General features: G+C 47.2%; 1 protein-coding gene across 6 annotated transcripts in view; it reads right to left on the minus strand.

Annotated features, from left to right (window-relative positions):
• LOC141515584 (rho GTPase-activating protein 8-like) overlaps nucleotides 1-19,994 on the minus strand; it is a 103,149-nt gene that overhangs the window by 23,663 nt on the left and 59,492 nt on the right. For 2 of the 6 annotated variants that reach the window (XM_074227306.1, XM_074227305.1), the window contains exons 2-8: nucleotides 12,731-12,853; nucleotides 11,742-11,885; nucleotides 10,519-10,606; nucleotides 9,119-9,250; nucleotides 7,758-7,844; nucleotides 4,154-4,252; nucleotides 3,030-3,140 (exon numbers count right to left, since the gene is read on the minus strand). In XM_074227306.1, coding sequence (XP_074083407.1) covers nucleotides 3,030-3,140; nucleotides 4,154-4,252; nucleotides 7,758-7,844; nucleotides 9,119-9,250; nucleotides 10,519-10,606; nucleotides 11,742-11,885; nucleotides 12,731-12,803 — 734 coding nt within the window. In that variant the 5' untranslated portion in view covers nucleotides 12,804-12,853. Of the gene's footprint in view, nucleotides 1-3,029; nucleotides 3,141-4,153; nucleotides 4,253-7,757; nucleotides 7,845-9,118; nucleotides 9,251-10,518; nucleotides 10,607-11,741; nucleotides 11,886-12,664; nucleotides 12,854-13,264; nucleotides 15,284-19,890; nucleotides 19,957-19,994 lie in introns of those variants that run through there. The other 4 variants (XM_074227308.1, XM_074227307.1, XM_074227313.1 and 1 more) reach the window with 4 other exon arrangements.

Here is a 19,994-nt window from a genome sequence, read left to right on the forward strand (position 1 = left end):
AGCTACATGTGAAGAGAGTCAATATATAAAACTCCTGTTACAGTAATGATATGAGCTCATATTTATGGAATCCCCTATAGCTTACAAAAGGAATTTTCCAGTCCAGACCTGTGAAGCAATAAGTGCAATAATGATCTCCATTTCACAAATAAGGAAACTGAGGCACAGAGAGAGAGGCAGGGGCATGTTCAAGGTCACCTAACTAGAGTTAGAACAAAGACATGATTCCTAGTCCAACTTCTTTCCCCAGAGTATAACTCTGCTAGAAACTGCCTCCTTCTTCAACTTATATGCACTGGCAGTAGGCAGCCATGGGCATGACCATCTGGTCAGCCCCAGATCTATTCCATTAGTAGCATTCTAGCACTTCTCTCTCTGTTGGGCAGTGACTGTATGAGTAGTATTCAGTACTTTCTAGTGTGTGGTACCAGCATTTCCACCTTGGATTCTCAAAAATGCCTTTTCCTCAAATTGGTTAGGAGGGTTGTGTGATCTGTGTTGGTGTGCTAAGCAGAGCCAAAAGGGCCAGAGGAGTGGCCCAAGAGCAGAACTCTGGACCACTGAACACATGTCTATTAGAACTGAGCATCACAAGTTGTCTGTCTGATAATCCCTTGCCATTTCTCCATGGTCATCATGGAGGCAGTGGCTTTCTCTCAATGGATTTTCAGCCCAGAGCCATGCAAAGGCTCCACAAGAAGAGGATTGTGGCCCCTGGGCTCGGCATGTTTCATATTCACGAATAAGAGACATTAGGACTTTTTCCCAAAGGGGAATCAGGAATTTTAGCACTATTAATTCTGGCTGATACTGACAGGCTATAATTTGATCTCACCACCCAAACTCAGAAAAAAAAAATTGACTAATCCCTAAATAAACTAAAGGAAACTGACCCAGAACCAGATGGAATTACAAACAAAAATCTATCAGACAGTTAAAGCACAATTATAATATCATACAAACTGGGAAAAAAAAGGAAAAGAAGGGATTTTACCAAATTCTATCACATAAATATAGTCCTGATGTCTAAAACAGGTAGTCAAAATAAAGAAAACTATAGACCACTATTGTTAATGAATATGGATGCAAGAATCTTAAATAGCAAAGAGGCTGCAGCCACTATGGCAAAGATTATCCACCGAGACTAGGTAGAAATTTACATACCAGGAATGCAGGGCTGTTTCAATAGTACAAAAACTATTAACATAACTCATCATGTTAAAGATAAAAAAAAAAGCCAAAAATTAGATGTTATAGCGATAGTGCAGGAAAGGTTTTAGATAAGCTTAAATCTCAATTCCAGTTTTAAAAAAGCATAGAAATGGAGCTTTTCCTTAAGATAATAAGTATCTATCTAAAATTAAGAACCCACACTATCTGAAATGTAAATGTACTAGAAGTCTTTCCCATAAAATCAGCAATAAAATAAAAGGTGTCCATTGTCACCATTACCATTCAATATGGTGCTAGAAATAAATCCTACATCAAGAAGGCCAAAAAACCCAACCCACTGCAGAAATAAGTATAGGCCATGAGGAAACAATTCTATCATATCTTGCAGATGATATGATGATGTAGTTAAAGAACACCCTAGTGGGGTAGCTAGATGGTGCAGTGGATAGAGCACTGGTCCTGGAGTCAGGAGGACCTGAGTTCAAATTCATTCTCAGATGCATAATAATTGCATAGCTATGTGACCTTGGGCAAGTCACTTAACCCCACTGCCTTAAATAATTTTTTTAAAAAGAACACCCTAGATAGTAAGCTGAAAAACTAATTGGAACAATTAATAACTTCAGCAATGTTACAAGATTAAAAAAAAAAGATGAAAAGCCAACCCCACACAAATCAAAAACAAAACACCAGTTGATGTTTATCATTCATTCTAACCTGCCTCCTTCCCACCCTTCCAGTCTTCTCCCATCTCATTCCCCAACCACAGAACCTCCCCTCTAGTGATCCTGCCCTCCTGGCCATCCCATGAACAAGACCCTTCATCTCCGGGCATATTCTCTGTCCCTGCCTCATGTCTGGAATGTTCTCCCTCTACATCCTGACTCCTGGTTTCCCTTTAAGTGCCAACCAAAATCCTATACTCTACATGAAACCTTTGCCAACCCTGTCCTCTGCTTATCACCCAGTATTTTATATATCTGCATATTCTTGCCCTATCAGACTGTGGCAGGCTATTGCCTTTTTTTGCATCCCCAGCTCTATACATGATTCCTGGCCCAAAATGAGGTGGAAGGCCTCAAAGTCCAGGCTGTGGGAGTTACTGAATTTATTTGAATGGGCAGCAAAGTTGATGTTACATGAACTAATGGAGAATGAAGGACATAGACCCTAACAGTGCCAATGACTAAATATCTAATGCAATAACAAGCATTTATTAAGCTCCTACTGTGAGCAGAGCCCTGGGCTGCAGCCCCGGGCTGCCAGGTCCAAACATTTCCTTGGTAGGGAGTGAGATTCTTAACAGAACTATTTTAGAAGTCATCAGACTAGGTGCAACGAGGCAATGGGACTGGCCCAAGTACATCACAGAATTTTGAGGGGCAAGTTCCCCTTTTTATAGAAGGGCATATTGGTCACACTCAGAAGGGAAGCTCCGGGCTCAGAGCTTTGGCTGACAGCAGGAAACAAAGCACCTGCCCTCAGGGACTTCCTAGTCAAGCAAAGAGAGATAACTGGCAGACAGAAGGATGCCCCTGACTCTTTTTTTTTTTTTTTAGGTTTTTGCAAGCCAAATGGGGGTTAAGTGGCTTGCCCAAGGCCACACAGGTAGGTCATTAAGTGTCTGAGGCCAGATTTGAATACCCAGGTACTCCTGACTCCAGGGCTGGTGCTTTATCCACTGCGCCACTTAGCCACCCAGCTCCTGGGTCTTGCATCAGAGGTCTACCCCCTGGGCGGGGCAGGGTAACCTGGAAATGATAAGCTTTGAAAGGCTCATCCCAGATTTGTCCCTAGATACACAAATCTTCAGAAATTTGGGGAAAATAAGAGAAAAGATTGTCTCCTTGGCTTACTATTTCAGGCTAACACCAAACTGTTGGGTGGGTAGAGGAGGCCTGGGTGGGGGCGTCTTCACCAAGGGCGGAGGGCAGCCCAGCCTCAGGTTCTGCAAACCTTCATCATATCTGAGGACAGAACAAAGATCACATCACTGAGGGTTTCCACAGCAGGTCACAGAGCCCCTCCCCTTAGAAGCTCAAAGCATTCCCAAGGCTCTGGTGTCTGAGACTCACAGAAAAGGAGGGCTAGGCAGGCACTTGGAGGTGGACACACCATGACCCATCTCCAAGCTTTTGCCTGACTTGTTTCCTCGTGCCTGGAATGGCCTTGTGGAACCCTTAGCTTCCTTCAAGGCTCAGTTCCAGGGGCCCCTCCCACAAGGGCTTTCCCTGATCCCCTAAATTGGTGAGACTCTCAAAGGTCTTCAGATTTAATCTGACTCTTCATGGAGGGAGTATGAGGTACTGAAAAGAAGACTAACTCTGAAGTCAGGGGACCTGAGTTCAAATCCTGCTTCAGATACTTTGTGACCATCTCTTAACTCTCAGTTTCTTCATCTGTAAAAGAAGGGAGGTAGATATGAGAACCTCCCATGTCCTTTCCAGCTGTGATCCTAACATCTGCTCACTTGTGTCCAAGTTCTTACAAAGCCCCATAGAATCGACCCTCACAGGCAGGAAATCCCCTCCCTTTGTTTTTTCTCCCCAACACCTAGCATGGACTTAATATATAATATAATATAATAAAATAAATGCTAATTAATTTGAAGCAGGTATCATTTGACCAAGGCTCTCATTCAGAAGCTGAGGCCCAAGGCCCTACAGAAAAGTCCTGTGGGGGCTGGGGTGAAAAGCCTCCATCTCATTGGAGTGAGGCTAATGTTCTCTGTGGGCCTTAGGCAAAAGTGGGTGATCCTAGGCCAAGGGTACCCTGACCTCCAGGCATACACCTCCATCTCTGCCACTGATGAATGAGGAGCTCACCTCCATATATGCTGCCCCCCTGGTCTAATACCTGTCTTGTCCATCCTTAGGTCTGTTTCTGACCATAGCTGAGCCCACGTGTGCTTCCCTCTACTGCTATCATCACCATCACTACTATCCTCCTCAATATCCCCTTTGTCATTTCTTCAACTCACCGAATAACTTCTGGAGGAATCATCAGCTGGTCATACTTGAGATGCTCCTTTAGCTCACTTAAGTAGTTGAAGTATGTCACCTTCTTCCCAAACTTGTGGCTAAAAAAAGGAAAAGGATCAGGGTCAAGAGGAGGAGCCCCTGATAGGGAACTGGGAGAGATGAGAGCTAGGTAATTAAGTGTCTGAGGGCAGATTTGAACTCAGGCCCTCCTGACTCCAAGGCTATCACTCTATCCACTGTGCCACCTAGCTGCCCCCCACTATGCTACCTAGTTGCTTTTGTATCTTGTGGAACCCAAGTCCTGACAAGGCCAAGAGCTCCCTGTCCTTTTGATGACCTGAGTGAAAAACCACTACAATTGTCATCATCCCATTTTAAAGAGGAAGAAACTGATACTGGAAGAGCAGAAGGGACTTGTCTTAATTCACAATGCCAAGAAGGGTCACAACTGGGATTCCTGGCTCTCTAGGGCCATCATGGCCACTGAGCCACAGGAGGGGCTGCCTTCTCATAGCCTAGCTCCCTGCCATCTCATTCTAATGAGATTCCAATCTCAAACCAAATCATTAAACTCTCTTTGAAAATCACTGAGAATTTCCACCTCCTGGGATAAAGCACTTGGGAGCCAGAGGCATTCTGGAAGCAGAAGTCACCTGGGTGACAAACCCTCAGAGCAGGCAGGTCACTTCCCCTGGCCATGTTAGGGATCTGTCAGTATTAATTAAGCTCTGACTGTATGCCAGACACCATGCCAGTACTGAGGATTCAGAAAAAAGGCAATATCCCCCTCAAAGATCTCAGACATCTACAAGTTCTGCAGGACATAGATGGGAGGTGTTAGGGGAGAGAATAGGTAGGAAGGAGCGAAGCCTGGACCCTCCCTCAAGGAGCCCACATTATTTTGTAATCAGGTGTAAGCTCCATGACTGCTTCAGTGAAACACCTCCTCTTTAGAGCCTCAGTTTCCTCCTTTGGAAGATAGGGATGAGAATATTTGTATTAAGAATTGAAGACTGAGGGGCAGCTAGATGGCATAGTGGATAAAGCACCAGCCCTGGAGTCAGGAGTACCTGGGTTCAAATTCGGTCTCAGACACTTAATAATTACCTAGCTGTGTGGCCTTGGGCAAGCCACTTAACCCCCATTTGCCTTGCAAAAACCTAAAAAATAAAAAATAAAAAAAAAAGAATTGAAGACTGAGCTGCGTGGGACCTCAAGGGCTGCCAAGCCTAGCCTAGCCTAGAGGCAGAATCTTTCTTCAGCATCTCTGATGAGGGACAGCTACTAGGGAAGTTGGTGCCGGGGGAGCTGGAGGCCCCACGCGAAGGTGGAGTTGGCAGCTAAGGGTGGCTGGGCTGGCGAAAGCACAGATGTCAGAGACCAGGTGAATGATGCCCCCTCAGGAAGAATGAGTCAAGTCAGAAGATGGCCCATACAACAGAGGAGGGAAAAAATGGGTGGATGGGACACATCAGCAAGAAGTTTCTAGAAGCTGGGATGAAAAACTCATACTTGATCAGTAGGCTAGCAATAAAGACCTCTGCCCCCTCAAGAAACCAAAAGCATCTTGATGCTCCTGCAGGACATATTTATTGCTTTAACTTCCCAGCTCTCCCAGGAATTTGAGATAAATTTGATGGCCTGGGGTCCAGCTTTGGCAACTTACAACCTGGATGACTTTAAGCAAGGTGAACCTCAGTTTTGCCCTCTGTAAAGTGGGGGACAGGCCTCTGAGGCCCCCCGCCAAGGCCTGGACCTCAGTTCCTCCAACTGGCTCTTGAGGATCCTTCTGCTCTAGGTCTATGACCTTTGAAGTCCAAACGTCAACATAAACCAGAAAAGAAAGCCAGTGGCATGCTGACTCCCAAAGGACAGAGACTGCTTTCTCCTTGCACACATCAAGAGCTTAATGAATGGTGAAAACTACGGCCTCCTCTTCCTTTCTATCCCCAATCCCATCATTCCGATCCATCAATTAGCTTACCATGGGAGCAGCCAACTTGTGGGCACTGGCTCCCTCTCGTGGACAAAATGGAAGCAAGCGAGTCTTGGCTGCTGCACCTGAGCCTTTCTAGAGAGCACGAGGGAGGGGCTGTTTGTTGGCCCCCTCAAACAGGCCCGAGGGGAGCTGATACCATCCTCAGGGGAGCCTAGGACCACAACTGGACGGAATGTGAGAAGTCATGGAGTCCAAGCCCTTCTAATTACCCAAGAGGAAACTGAGGCCAGGAAGAATTGTTCCAGGACCCCAGAATCCCTGCCTCTTAGAATTGAAGGCCAAGTCCTCAGAGGCCCCTGGGTTCATCCAGACCCAACCAAGAATGTCTCTTCCAGCTTCTGCTTGGAGACTCCCAAGGTAGGGGAGCTCCTGATCTCCCCAGGAGCCTCTTTCACTTTCTGCCACTTTCTCTACTGTCTGGGGGTAGGGCAGAGGTTAGCTCCTGGTCCACAAGCTAGCCCTTTACCACTAAAGAGTGACCCAGCCAAAAACAAGGGACAGAGCTAAGGATGAAAGGAGGGAGAAGAGGAGAAGGCCCCAGGAGAGTCCTGGAGTCAAATGCATCTTCAACTTCCCAAAGCCAAGACTTGAATTCATTCCCACTCAAACCAGGTACCAAATTATTCTCAGCAGTCACTGCTTCCCCTGCTGGAGAAAAAACAGCCAGCTCCTCCTTCAGCTCATACTGGTCTTGTTTTTTTTTTGTTTGTTTGTTTTTTTACGATTTTTGCAAGGCAAAGGGGTTAAGTGGCTTGCCCAAGGCCACACAAGCTAGGTAATTATTAAGTGTCTGAGACTGGATTTGAACCCAGGTACTCCTGACTCCAGGGTGGGTGCTTTATCCACTGCACCACCTAGCCGCCCCCTGGTCTTGGTTTTTAAAAGTCTTCAAGCCACTCCACGAAGAGGGAGCAGAAAAATCAGGATCCCTTGGTTCAAGATCTGGTCACGCCTCTCTTTAGCTCTGTGTGTGTGTGTGTGTGTGTGTGTGTGTGTGTGTGTGTGCCTACGTGAACATCCCTGTATGAAAAGAAGCCCCTTGAGAGCAGGCAGTTGCCATTTTTTGCCCTTCGTTCAATGCTCAGGGTGGAGCACACATCTGGCAAGCAGGAGAGGCTTAGGAAGAGTTATTGATGCAAGGATGGACAGATCAGAGGAACAGTGGAGAAGCCCAGCATATTTAGAAGTCAGACTTAGAGGAATGAAAGCCCAGTGGGGAGTCAAAAAGGGAAAGGGACTCACCCAATGTCATAAGCAAGGAATTAGAAGGAGTCAGGACTTGGATCCAGGGTTTCTGGATTTGGAGCCAAGGGATTTTTCAGGTGGTAGCTACCCCAGCTGAGTCCAAAAATCAGAATTAAAAAAAAATGAAACAGAAAGCAATTCTCCCTTGTGATTCCTTTGGAGCTGCCTCCACCCTGGTTACTAGGGAGCAATGCAGAGTGGGACAATAAGGCAAGGAGGGCATCATTAGTTTCCCTGGGGGTCCCTTCATGATCAGGAGAAATACAATGACCCAAAGGCAAAACCTTGGGCTAACCCTCTCTTGGGGCAATGTCCCAAGAGAAATGACCCAGTGAGCAACCCTGGGGATAGACACCCACCTAATGAGGGGCTTGAAAATAGTCCACAGGATCTTGATGAAATTGGTTGGATGCACAATGTAAAGGGCTTTCAAGTTTTTCTTGTACCTGTTGAAAGAAGGCCAGTTAGTTTGTGAGTTCCCAATGGGGGATGGGGGCTCTTCTCTGAAAATATCTCCAGAGACCGGGAGAGGCTGGCCTAGGCCCTCAGCAAGGGGCCCACAAAAGTGAGTCCAGACTCTTAACTTTGGACTCTTGGTTCAACGAGGCTAAGGTTAATGGAAATTTGAATGAGTCACCAGCCTGCCTGCCAGATGGATGGATAGAGTGGACCACTGGAAAGAGCTTGGAAGCTTGTCATCAATTCATCCCATGACTCTAGACAAGTTTCTTCCTTCTCTGTGCCTCAGTTTCCTCCCCTATATAAAGTTAAGGTCTCTAAACTTCTCATCCTCTATGATCTAAGTCCCAGCCCTTCTCACCCTGCCTGCTCTCTTAGCTCCGACATTCCTTGTTCTCAGATCTTTCCTTGGGACAGAAGCCTGGCAACTCTGGCCTTCTACATTTGACCTTCCCTTCTTCTCCCCAAAATGACTCTTGTCTCTTCGAAGACTTTCCCAACAGCTTTGTGAGGAATGTGAGAGGGCATTTAAACCCATTTTACAGATAAGGGGCCTAAGGCCCAACAAACTACTCTGAGGCACAGAGCTGGTTCAACAGTGTTGCTGCCAAAACTTGGGTCCTCCTTTCACTGTTCTAAGCTGCCTCTTAGGTATCTAGATTGTTGGTTCCTTAAGAAGCATCTGTCTTACTTCTCTCTGGCCAATGACTCTGGGGACACTCAGCATGAAGCCAGTCAACATATTCCCTAATACCCTGAGAACAAATCCATTTGGTGTCTTGGAAATAGCAACCCTGTTGGTGACTGAGGACCTGAGTTAAAATCCTGTCTTTATATTTTGTGACCTTGGTTCAACCCTTTCCCCTTCTATGAGTCTGTTTCTTCTTCTGGAAGATAAAGGGGTTGTTCTAGGACACCTCTGAGATCCCTGTAAATTAATTATTCTATAAGGCCCAAAAGATCTATTATCAACTATGGCACTGGAGGACCATTTCTCTGAAGTACACAGTCCCATCATTTAAGGATTACCCCACCAGGACGGATACTTGGGGCCACCGTGGCTCCCAAAGGTGTAGAGACCTTTGGCGAAGTCATGTCTAATTGACCATCATCAGGTTTAGGAACCATTCAAAGTTGAATGATTGGTCAAGGAGGACTTGCCCAGTCCCTTGGGCTCATTTTACTTGCCCTCCACCCACCTTGGGACTGTGCCAACAAGGCAGACCCTCTGCCACCTGGCCAAGTCTCACCCCAGACCTACTTCCGGCCAAATTCTTTGTAGGCGCTTTGAAGCCAGCTCAGAGACGGCTTGTTGCGGCTCATCAGCCCGTAGTGGAAGTAGACGATGATGTAGTCGTTCTCTACATACTGGTCAAGGGTATACTTCAGGTACCTGACCAGGACATAAGGAGGCCATATTGTATTGTTCAGATCGGTTTCTTAGAACTAACCGCACCTTGATCCCACAGCCCTGTCTCCACTGGAAAGGTCTCCCTTGTATCAGGCATCAAAATGCTCTGAAAACTCAACTGGGGTGTATCCTTTATGAGAGAACTTACTTCTACACATGGCTATTGAGCGCCAACTGTGCGGAGAAGCCAGTGCTGAGGTTAGAGTCATCTCCAATTTAGAAAACTTCCAGAAGGTTTCCAGTTGTATAGAACACGAGATGTCAACAGGATCTTTAGAAATTATCCTTTCTTTTTTTAACAGGGGAGAAAGAAACTATTTGCTGAAGTGGTTCGATGGTAGGGTCCCACAGGTGGTCGGTGGTGCTCAATACTCAAACCCATGGATCCCTGCCTACCAGGACTTCACAGAGTTGGGGCTGGAAGATATCTCAGAGATATCAATTCCCATTCCCTATTTTGCAGATGAAGAAACTGAGGTCCACAGAGGGGCCAGGTCCCTTCATCACAATAGTTCCTAATAGTTAGGAAATCTTTCCTAATGGTTGAGCCAAGTTCTCCTCTCATTGCTCTCAAGGATGTACACCCTCTAGGGTCAAGGAGAGCAAGTTTTTGCCTCTCCCCAACCCCCAAAGAAAAGACTTTTATACTCTAAGGTCCATGTTGGAGGATTTGTAGGAAGACGGGCACACTAATGCATTGTTGGTGGAACAGTGAATTCATTATTCTTGGACAACAATCTAGAAGAATCACCCATAGGGTATGAATAAGGGTGAAATTATTTTCCTAGCTTCGTGGACGTTCTGAGCTGGAAAGAACTTTTTGAGCAGGAATTCCCTCTAGAATCTCCCCACTATCCAGGGAGGCTCCAGGGAGGCTCCAACCTTAGTCTCTTCTCAGTAGCTGTAGTATCAACTCTTTCAGAAGAAGGGTATTAGAAAGGAAAAAGCTCAGTGAAGCCTGAGAGGGAAGGAGTCATGAGGGGTGGTAGGGACAGACCCCTGACCGGAGTAAGGCAATCCTTCAGGACACCAAGACCCAGATGAGTGAGAGAGCCTAGGCTAGGTCAGTCTGGAGGCTGGGTCAGAAGGACCGAACAGAGGCTGGGATGTACACCCATGAGGGCAAGGATGACATGTTATTGGAGACAAGGGTCTTGGTATACAGCAGGTACTTCATCAATGCCCACTAAACCCTATATTACCCAGAAATGGGTCAGGGACAGTGACCTCTCTCAAGGTGGTAGATTTACCCTAGGAGGCGGCTGTGGTTGAGCTCATGACTGGGGGGCATTCGGCAGCAGCTGAAGGTGATGACTCGCCGTCCTGAGTTGTCATCCCCTGGGGAGCCAAAAAAAGGATCAGTGGGTCAGAGTGGAGCCATGAAGACTGGTCTTGTGCCTGAGGAGGAGATTTTGTGAGGAGAGCCAGACAGTCTCAAAGATGCAAACTCGATGGCTCAGATCCGCTCCAGGCCGGGCAAGGGATTCAATTTGGAATTCTGGAGAAGACTCAGTCCTCTCTCCTTTCCCTCTATCTTATAAGGAAGCCAGGCTCAGCAGGAGCCGGGTGCAGGCACAGGGCTGATGGGGAGACTGGGGAGAGGAGTGGAAGGAGGTAGAACGAGGCGATCAGTGGGCCAAGGTCTCACCTAGCCATGCCCCATAAAGGTAGCAGGTCCTGGTGGAAGGAGGGCGCTGGTCTTGGGTTCGAGTTCTGGTTGTCATTGGCTAGCTAGCTAGAGGACTCTCCAACAGGCTGTCGGCCTCAACAATTGGCCTGTCAACAAAACTCACACTCTGGGCTGTTATTAAGGGACCAAAAGAAGGAATCAAAAGGGCCCATTTGGTTGGCATCAGCTAAATTGTCCTTTTTCCATTCTTTTTTTTCTTTTTCCTTCAGATGACTGGGTGTCTGGGGTGGGGGTAGGGGCTGGAGAGGCTGAACTTGAAGAGCAGGAGAATAGAAGAGAAGATGAAAAGCATGTGAGGGCTCTTGGTCCCCACAGAAGTTGGGGGGGGGGCTCAATCTCTCCAGAAGCATCTAGGACTGTGACTGGCAAGGTGGGGTCTCTCTCCTTCCAGGACACAGATGATGAAGTCTCCTACCTTCCAAAGCTCCAACCCAATTCAAGGCCCTATGACTCCTGGCTAGACCCACATTCAAAAATCTCCCAGTGTGACAGAGCCAGCACCCTGGGGGGAATTTGGAAGGAGACATGAGAAGAGAATTTTGTTATGAGGGGGCTCTGGACCTTGGTAGCTCTTCTCCTTCCCCAGGCATAACTCAGCCCTGGCTGAGAACAATCACACAGCCAGGATAGGACCATGGCAGAACTGGAACACAGGCCCTCTAACCACTAGGCCACATGCCTTTCTACTAACAAATTATTTTTTTCATTCCCAATTTATTAACTGTGCACCTATTCATTCCAAGCCTCTCTTGGAGGGTCAAGGTCCCCTTCCTCTTCAAATACCTGCTAATTGGAGGATTCCATGTCTGGCCACATCATAGAACGGATGGTCCATACTCAGGGCTGAGTCTTCGCAGGCTGGGGCGGGCACAAGCGCCATCCTTGGGGCTCCTAAGGTGGAGATTTCCTCTTCGTCTTTCTGTAATTCTACAGCAAGAAACAAGCCTTGAAGGGTGGAAAGTGGTTGGAAACAGACCTCCCCAATAAGAAAGGCTCCACTAGCCCCAACCAGAACAATCCTCATCACCTGCCCCTGGCTGTCTACAGAGTACTTTCTGCACTATGGCCCCTTATGGGCATCCTGCCAAAGGGGAGGATTTGAACCCTGAGCCTCAGTTTCCAAATTCAAACTTTCCACTGCCTCTTTCTCGGGGTTTGATTTGACAGAGGATGGAGATAATAAGGCTAACTGGGAAGGCCAGTTTGGAATGCAATAGGATGGATGGAGGAATAAAAAAGGGACCTAAAAACTCACTGGTCAACCCAAGCAGGCACCCCTTTCTCAGATGAAGCAGGGAGCCTCTGATGTCCATTTCAGAGATTTTCAAACATCTCTGGGTCTGTGGCCAGGACCAGAAGCAGCCACAACTATGAGAGAAGGGCTCCCTGGACTGGAAGCTCCCTGAGGGCAAGGACTGAGGCTGCTCCAGACTCCCAATCTCCCCCAGAGATAAGGGCTCAGGAGCCTCCTAAAAACTGAATTTGCTGAGGCCCAGTGAATAGATAGGTCCCTTCTGCAGTCAAAGACCTGGCTTGGAATCTCTGTTCTCTTTCTTTCTCTGGTGCCCAGTTGTCCTCATCTCTAAGACTAGGCACTCCCTGCCCACTGGGAGAACAATTCCCAACCCCCTGCCCTCCTCAAGTCTCCATCGGGAGCTCAGGGGGGATGGCAAACAGTAGAATAACACGCTGTCTCTGAAGCTTACATCTGTCTGTGATGGCGGTCCCAGATCTTCCAGGACACGGAGTGAAATGGAATCAAGGGCATTTACCGATCTCTGCTAACGCTTCCAACTCAGTCCCCGCCATGTCAGCAGGCATCAATCCAACTGGGAGGCTGGGCATAGAGGTCAGGGGTCCCTCCTGGTCACCAGATTGCCTTTCATTGGCCAGGCCTAGAAAGAATGCACGTGGCCAATGAGGATCTAGAGCAGGGGTCCCCTCTTTTACAGGGGAGGAAACTGTGGACCAGAAAGGGAAACGATGTGTGCAGAGTCCAGAATGTCCTCAGAAAGAACCTCAGCTGAAACTGTCTTAAAAGCTGAATGGAGCCCCAGTTAGACCACCCAAAGTGGTCCACAATGGAGGAAAGAAAGGTCCCCATGTGGAAAAAACAATCCATATATATCTGTTTGCCTAAACTACCCACCTCCCACTTCCCAAGCTGGCTAAACAGGTCTCATTTCTTACAACCTTCAAGGGGTTGATGTTCCCTTGATGGCTAGAGACCTCCTCTGAGCTAAAGAGAGAACATAATCTTGAAAGCAACACTACACAGTTTAAGTCACTGATAACATGCTACTTACCCCAAAGGGGCAGCTAGGTCACACAATGGATCTACTGGCTCTGGAATCGGGACAACCCAAGTTCAAATCTGAACTCAGGGATCTCCTAGCTGTGGGACCCTGGAAAGTCATTGTGTGTGCCTCAGTTCCTCATTGTAGAATGGGCTGGAGAAGAAAATAGCTAAAACTGTTCTAGTGTCTCTACCAAGAAAGCCCCACATCACGTCACAGAGGGTCATACATGACTGAACAGTACCACTACCTACACCAACCACTGGCAATGGGACATTCAGTCATTCTCATCCTCATTTCTTCATTCAACAACTGCTTTTACCAGTACTGGGCAGCAGAGGGAGAGAATGCTAACTAGCTTCCTAAAAAAGCACACAGAGAAAACCCAACCTACAGATCCTAGAAGGACCCTCAGAAGCATCTCCCCAACCTATACTGAAAGAACAACCTGATCCCAGCACCTCCAATTCACTCATAGCGAACAGCTTCTCCTTGGCTCTGGTGGTGCCTGACCCTGGCAGGGAAAGAGAATGGGCTCACTATCCACCAGGTAGTCCAGTCCACTTTGGGTTGCGCTCTCATCACCTGAACCTCATTGCTCTTGGGCTAATTCTTCTTCCACAGGACTGCCCTTCACTACAAAGGGCTGGAAACAAGAGGCCAGTTCTTCTCCAGTTCCCCTGCTGGTCCTAACCTAGTGAACTTCTGGGAGGCCCTTGATGAGGGGAACTCTTTCATCGAGCCCTGAGCAGATGCGTGGAAGTGGGGAGGAAGATAGGGAGGCAGAGAGAGCACCTCTGGAGCATGAGACTTAGGGGGCCTGGAGTCACTCTCCAGAGACCTCCAGGAAAGGCCTCTCCCCCTCTGGTCAGGAAACATTTCTTACCATCGGAGTCACTTAGTTGTGCCCAAAGCCGGTGGGCTCTCTCCTCAGACTGCTCTGTAATCAGGCCACGGGCAGCTTGCCTGTCAACCCCCAGTTCTCTTTTCTTCTCCTGCCTTCCCCCATTCTATTCACCTTCCTCTAGTTACTCATTAATGTGCTTCCTAAATGATGAGACACAGAATTGCTCAGGACTCCACAGGTGAGGTTCTCCAGAAGGTGCTGATATCATACCCATTTTCTAGGTAAAGGAACAGAGGCTCAGGGAGGACCTCAGTGACTTACCAAGGGCCTATAGCTCTGCAGCCCTGAAGACCAGACCTGAACCCAGGTCTCAAAAATCAGTACTCTATACTAGCTCCACATACCACTTGTCAGTCCCAACAGTCTGACTGGACCAGAGCCCTGGGAAGAAACATGGGTGAGGCGCGAGGCCTGATGGATACTTCTCCAGCCTTAGTATCCTGGAGTGGCTAAAGAGATCGACCCATGAAGGGTCAGGCTATGGTTCCCCTCCCCCACACCAGGTCACTATAAAGCAGATCACTGTTATAAAAATATAAACAAGCAAACATAAGGCTGCTACACCAAATTAGTGCCTCCTCCCCTCAGGGAATGGAATTGGAGAAGTAAGGGAGTGGCTGGGAGAGGCCAGGAGCAGTCCCTGCCCCACCCCCTCCATACCAGTCTCAGGCCTGGGGAGAGGCCCCAGGGCTAGCTCCATGGTAGGCCCCACCAATCACCATCTCAGCAGCCTTTCTTCAGATATCTGAGGCTGGTCAAGTGCTAATCTCATGTTCTTCACACTAAGGCTCTGAGGTAAACTGAGGGTGCCCAAGTCACACAGATGGTAAGTCAGGGGCTCCCATGGTCTCACTCTTGCCCCAGCCCACCCCACTGCAGAGAGTTGGGCTCCCTCTCAAGATCCACATCCTGTGAGGTCTTCATTCTAGGGTCAAAGACCCAGCTCAGGGCTGGCCCAGGCCTTTTACCTCCATAAAGAGAACATGGCATAGGGCAGCTAGGTGGCATAGTGGATAAAGCACCAGCCTTGGAGTCAGGAGCACCTGGGTTCAAATCCAATCTCAGACACTTAATAATGACCTAGCTGTGTGGCCTTGGGCAAGCCACTTAACCCCATTTGCCTTGCAAAAACCTAAAAAAAAAAAAAAGTACATGGCTGGGGGGACCGAGGTGGGGGGTGGGGGTGGGAGTGGACTCTGGACTGAAGGATTCAGCAGTGTTTAGCTAAGACAAGAAAGGCACCCTGGTGGAAGAGATAGAGAAGCAATGGCAGAGTCAGGAATCGTGGGTTCAAAGCCTACGATAGACACGTCATACTGGCTGAACCCTGGGCTTTCTCCAGAGGAACAAGATCACAGGCTTCCTTGCCCTTGTTCAGGCCAAGGGATACATCTCTGTGTGTGCACACACACATGTGTGTGTGAGGGTGTGCAGGTGGGTTGCTTTGTATGTGTGTGCATGAATGATCATTTGCATGTGTATGGGTCTACACGTCAAGTATGTGTAGATGTGATTGTGTAAATGTGCCTCAATTGAGATGTATGTACACATATGAGTGTGTACCTCTGTGCATTAATTGTGCATGTGTTGTGTGTGCATGTGAGTGCACATGTGAGTGCATTCATGTGCATATGCCTTGCAAGGTCTGTGTTTGCATAGAACACATGTAATATATGCATATGAGTTTCAATGTGTGTGTTGCATGCTGGTGTGTGCATGTGTGCTGCATGTTTGAATGGCCATCTGTGTGCATCTGTGTGTTTTGTGTGGTACATTGAGCATACACATGTGTGTGCATGCGTGTGAGGGTGTGTATCCAAAAGTCTAGATAAGTCTTGTGTGCATATGTGTGTGCACGCTACCTTGTATATGTGTGTGAATATAGATATATTTTGTGAGCTGCATGCGTGTTTGTGTGCATTTGTGTGAGTGTGCATTCTATGCATGCATGTGTAAGTATGAGTGTGCATGCATGTATGTGCCTGTCTGTATGTTTACAAATAAATGTGCTTGGATAGTGTACATGTATGTGAATGTTTGCATGTGTGTAAAGGAGAGTGGATACATGTTTGTCATAAAAGGTCTGTTTGCATGAGTGCATGCATTCATAAGTGTATAGACATACATGTGAGTGTGTGTGCATAGGTGTATATGGACGACAAAGTCTAGGTGTATGTATACCCGGATTTCAGAGCCCTTATCATGGAATGGGCAGGAGCAGAATCCGCTCCCCCCAAGTCCTTAACTCCTCCAAACAGAACTAGAAAATGCAGCAGAACAGGAGTTAGACATAAAGAGCGATGCCATAGATAAATTAGTAGGCCAAAAATACTCTACCTGATTTATGGGAAAAGAATTAGAGCACACTCTAAACTGCAAAATGAATGATTTTGACTATATTAGATTAAAAAGGTTTTGCACTAATAAAATCAATGCTGCCAAAGTTAGAAGAAAAGCAGAAAGCTGGGAAACAATCTTCACAGCCAGGAGTTCTGATAAAGGGCTCATTTCTAAAAGATATAGAAAACTACATCAAATTTATAAGGCCACAAGTCATTCCCCTATTGATAAATGGTTCAAGGATATGAACAGTTTTCAGATGAAGAAATTAAAACTATATATAAGCATATGAAAAATGCTCCAAATCATTATTGATTAGGGAAATGCACATTAAAACAGCTACGAGCTATCAGATTGGCTAAGATGACAAAAAGGTAAAATGATCAATATTGGAGAGGTTGTGGGAGGATTGGAACCTTGAAGCATTGCTAGAGGAGTTGTGAATGGATTCAACCATTCTGGAGAGCAATATGAAACTATTCCCAAAGAACAATAAGCATGTTCATTCCCTTTGACCCAGCAATTCCAATTCTAGGCCTATATCTAGAAGAAATCATAAAAAATGGGAGAAGTCCCACATGTTCCAAAATATTCTTAGCAGCTCTTTTTGTAGCGGCAAAGAATTGGGAATTGAGGGGACGCCCATCCATTGGGGAATGGCTAAACAAGTTATGGTACATCAATACTATGGAATATTATTGTTCTATAAGAAACCATAAATGGTCAGACTCTAGAGAAGCATGGAATGAGTTACAGGATCTGATGCTGAGTGAAGGGAGCAGAACCAAGAGCACAATGTACACATCAACAACATTATGAGATGAACAACCTTCATGGCAGCAACTCCTCTTGACAGTCCAAAGAACTAAGACAACTGTATTAGACTGGTAATGGTCTATATTATCCCCAACCACAGGAAGGAAAACAAATCACACAGAAAAAAAAAAAACAACCCTTCCAAATCTGATGAACACTTTATAAAAATGATCTCTTGTGTAATCCTAATTCCTCATGCCAAAAATGACTAATTTGTAAATATGCTTAACAGAATATGTATGTAAAATGCTAACCTGACTGTTCCCTGCTGAGGGGAAGGGATTGGGAAGGGAGGGTGGAGGGAAATTTTTAACTTGGATGAAAATAAATAAATTTAAAAAAAAAGAAAATGCAGCAGAACAAATTAGGTCAGGAACTTGCAGATCTTTGACTGGTCAGGGGGAGGAAGGACCAGACATCACTCCACCAGACTGACACTTTGGAAACACTGAGAGCTGTTCCTGAGTGTCTGGAATAACACAATATCTAATACCCCGAGGCAACGGCAATAAAGCCAGTCCTTCCCTGAAGAAGTATGAAAATTCCTAACATAAAGCCGAAAGTCAGGAAGCTGGCTGGAAGAAGGCACAAAGGGGTCCTTTAATAACTGCAAAAGATTCATATAGTGACAGGGTCACTCAAGATGCAAACCCAAGAGAAGGGAGTGACTCCAAAAGAGCTACAAGTAAAGCCTCAGAGGAGAACCTAGCTTGGACACAGACTTGACTAGAATTCTTGGAAGAGATGAGTGTCCTATCCATGAAATGAGAGCACTTGGGGGCAAAATGGAAAAGAAATGAGAACTAAGAATGAATGAATTGGAAAGGGCAGCCTGGCAGATGAGGTTCACCACGTGCCTAAGAGGCAAACTCCCTGAAATTGAGGATGGAGTAAATAGAAGCTAATGACTCTATGAAGCAACAAGAAATAGTACAATTGAGCCTCGGGCACAACAAGACTTGCCCAAGATCAGCAGCTAGGCAGTGTCTAAGATGGAACTGGAATCCACATCCCCAGACCCTATCTCATCATGACTCATTATCTGCCCTTCTCAGAACTCCGTTTAGGGGAAAGACACAGCAGAGGGGTAGCCCACTCCCTCCTGGCCCCCAGGTGCCAGATCAAGAGAGGCCGTGACAGAGGAGAGAAAAATTTAGAATTGTTAGACCATATGAAAGCCATGACATCCTATTGCAAGAAATCTTAAAACAGCTGGAAACTTTTAGAACCAGAGGACAAAGCAGAACAAGATGGAAGCCACCAGTCTCCTCCTTAAAGAAACCCCTTGGTGAACCAGCCTGCAAGGCTGAAAAAATCAGGAGACCCATATAGATTTTAAGTCTGGGACCACAAAGATTCTGCCTTCCATTTGCATGCATAGAGGGAAAGAGGAGGAAGGCCGGGAAGGGAACTCAAACCAGCAGGACAGTCTTGAAAGTGACTGAAGCCACATGGTTTCATCTATAACACAATCCTCTTTTTCTGCTCTCCTTGGATTTTAAAAGTGCTCATTTGATATGCTACTTGTTGAGTCCTGGAGTCCTGGAACTTAAGAAATAAAATTTTCAGTTTTAAACATATTTATAACAAAATAATCATTTTTATAGAGAGATCACTAGCTATTTTTATTCTGGTGCATTATGGTTTAATTTTTCTATTTTCGTTTTCCTCCTCAACAAATGCTAGGTGGAGGTGAATGGGGGGCTCCCCCTTCCCGTTTGTACACGGTAATAGGGAACAGGGGTGAGATGCTCCTACGTCCAGAGGGGTTGTAAGGCTAGAAGGAGAGAAGGCCGGCAAAGGGGCTTTGAAAACATTAAAGCTCTAGAGAAACGCTGCTGCTGGTTGTGATGATGAGGATTGCTGCCCCAGGTCAGCAGAGGGGTGGAGGCCTGGCAGCCAGGACTCCTGCTTTCTTGAGTCCAGTGACCCTTTCTAGCCCAATATTGATCTAATGTACAGGTTTCTGACATTTGAAAAACTCAGACGGAGACTAGAACCCAGTACCTTTGGGATCCCAGTCATCTTGGACCCATCTCACTCCCAGCTTGCTCTGTCAGTCTGGAATGTGGCCGAGGGGGAGGACAGAGGAATCACCCAAGCTGAGAGCAAGGCTGAAGCCTAACACAGCAACCGCCTTTTAAAGAAGGAGGTGCTTCAGCTGCTGCTCCCCCAGCCCCAGGTGACCCCACTTAGCTTAGCATCTGGGGGCGGGGCAGGTGCCTCTTATCTCCAGCTGTTAAAGAATTCCCAGAGGGTGGGGCTTCCTACCCCCCCCCCCCACTTTGTCACTGGCCTCTCTGAACCTCGATTTCCGGATCTGAGATGGAGGCCAGGGAACCTGCAGGGCCTGATCTCGGGCTAGCGAGGAGGCTCAGGCGGATGCTGGGCCGGCGCCGCCTTTATTAGGCGCCTACGGTGTGCCAGCCCCTGCCAGGGCACCAGAGACAAAAGTGAAACCAATTCAGGCTTGGCGACTCCTGGGGGCCCTTGGGCGAGGGAGCCCCCCCATCCTGCATGGGCCCACGTCTGCAGCCCCAGTAGCCACCCCCCCCCAGGCCCGCGGACTCACCTCGGCCCCTGGGGAAAAGTGGCGGAAGCCCCTCCAGCTGGGGCCTGGAGGTGAGGCAGCTGGAGAAGGGCAGGAGCGCACCAGGGTCCTCGGGGGAGTGGAGA

Source organism: Macrotis lagotis, chromosome 2, assembly GCF_037893015.1.
Source record: "Macrotis lagotis isolate mMagLag1 chromosome 2, bilby.v1.9.chrom.fasta, whole genome shotgun sequence".
Lineage (NCBI taxonomy): Eukaryota > Metazoa > Chordata > Mammalia > Peramelemorphia > Peramelidae > Macrotis > Macrotis lagotis.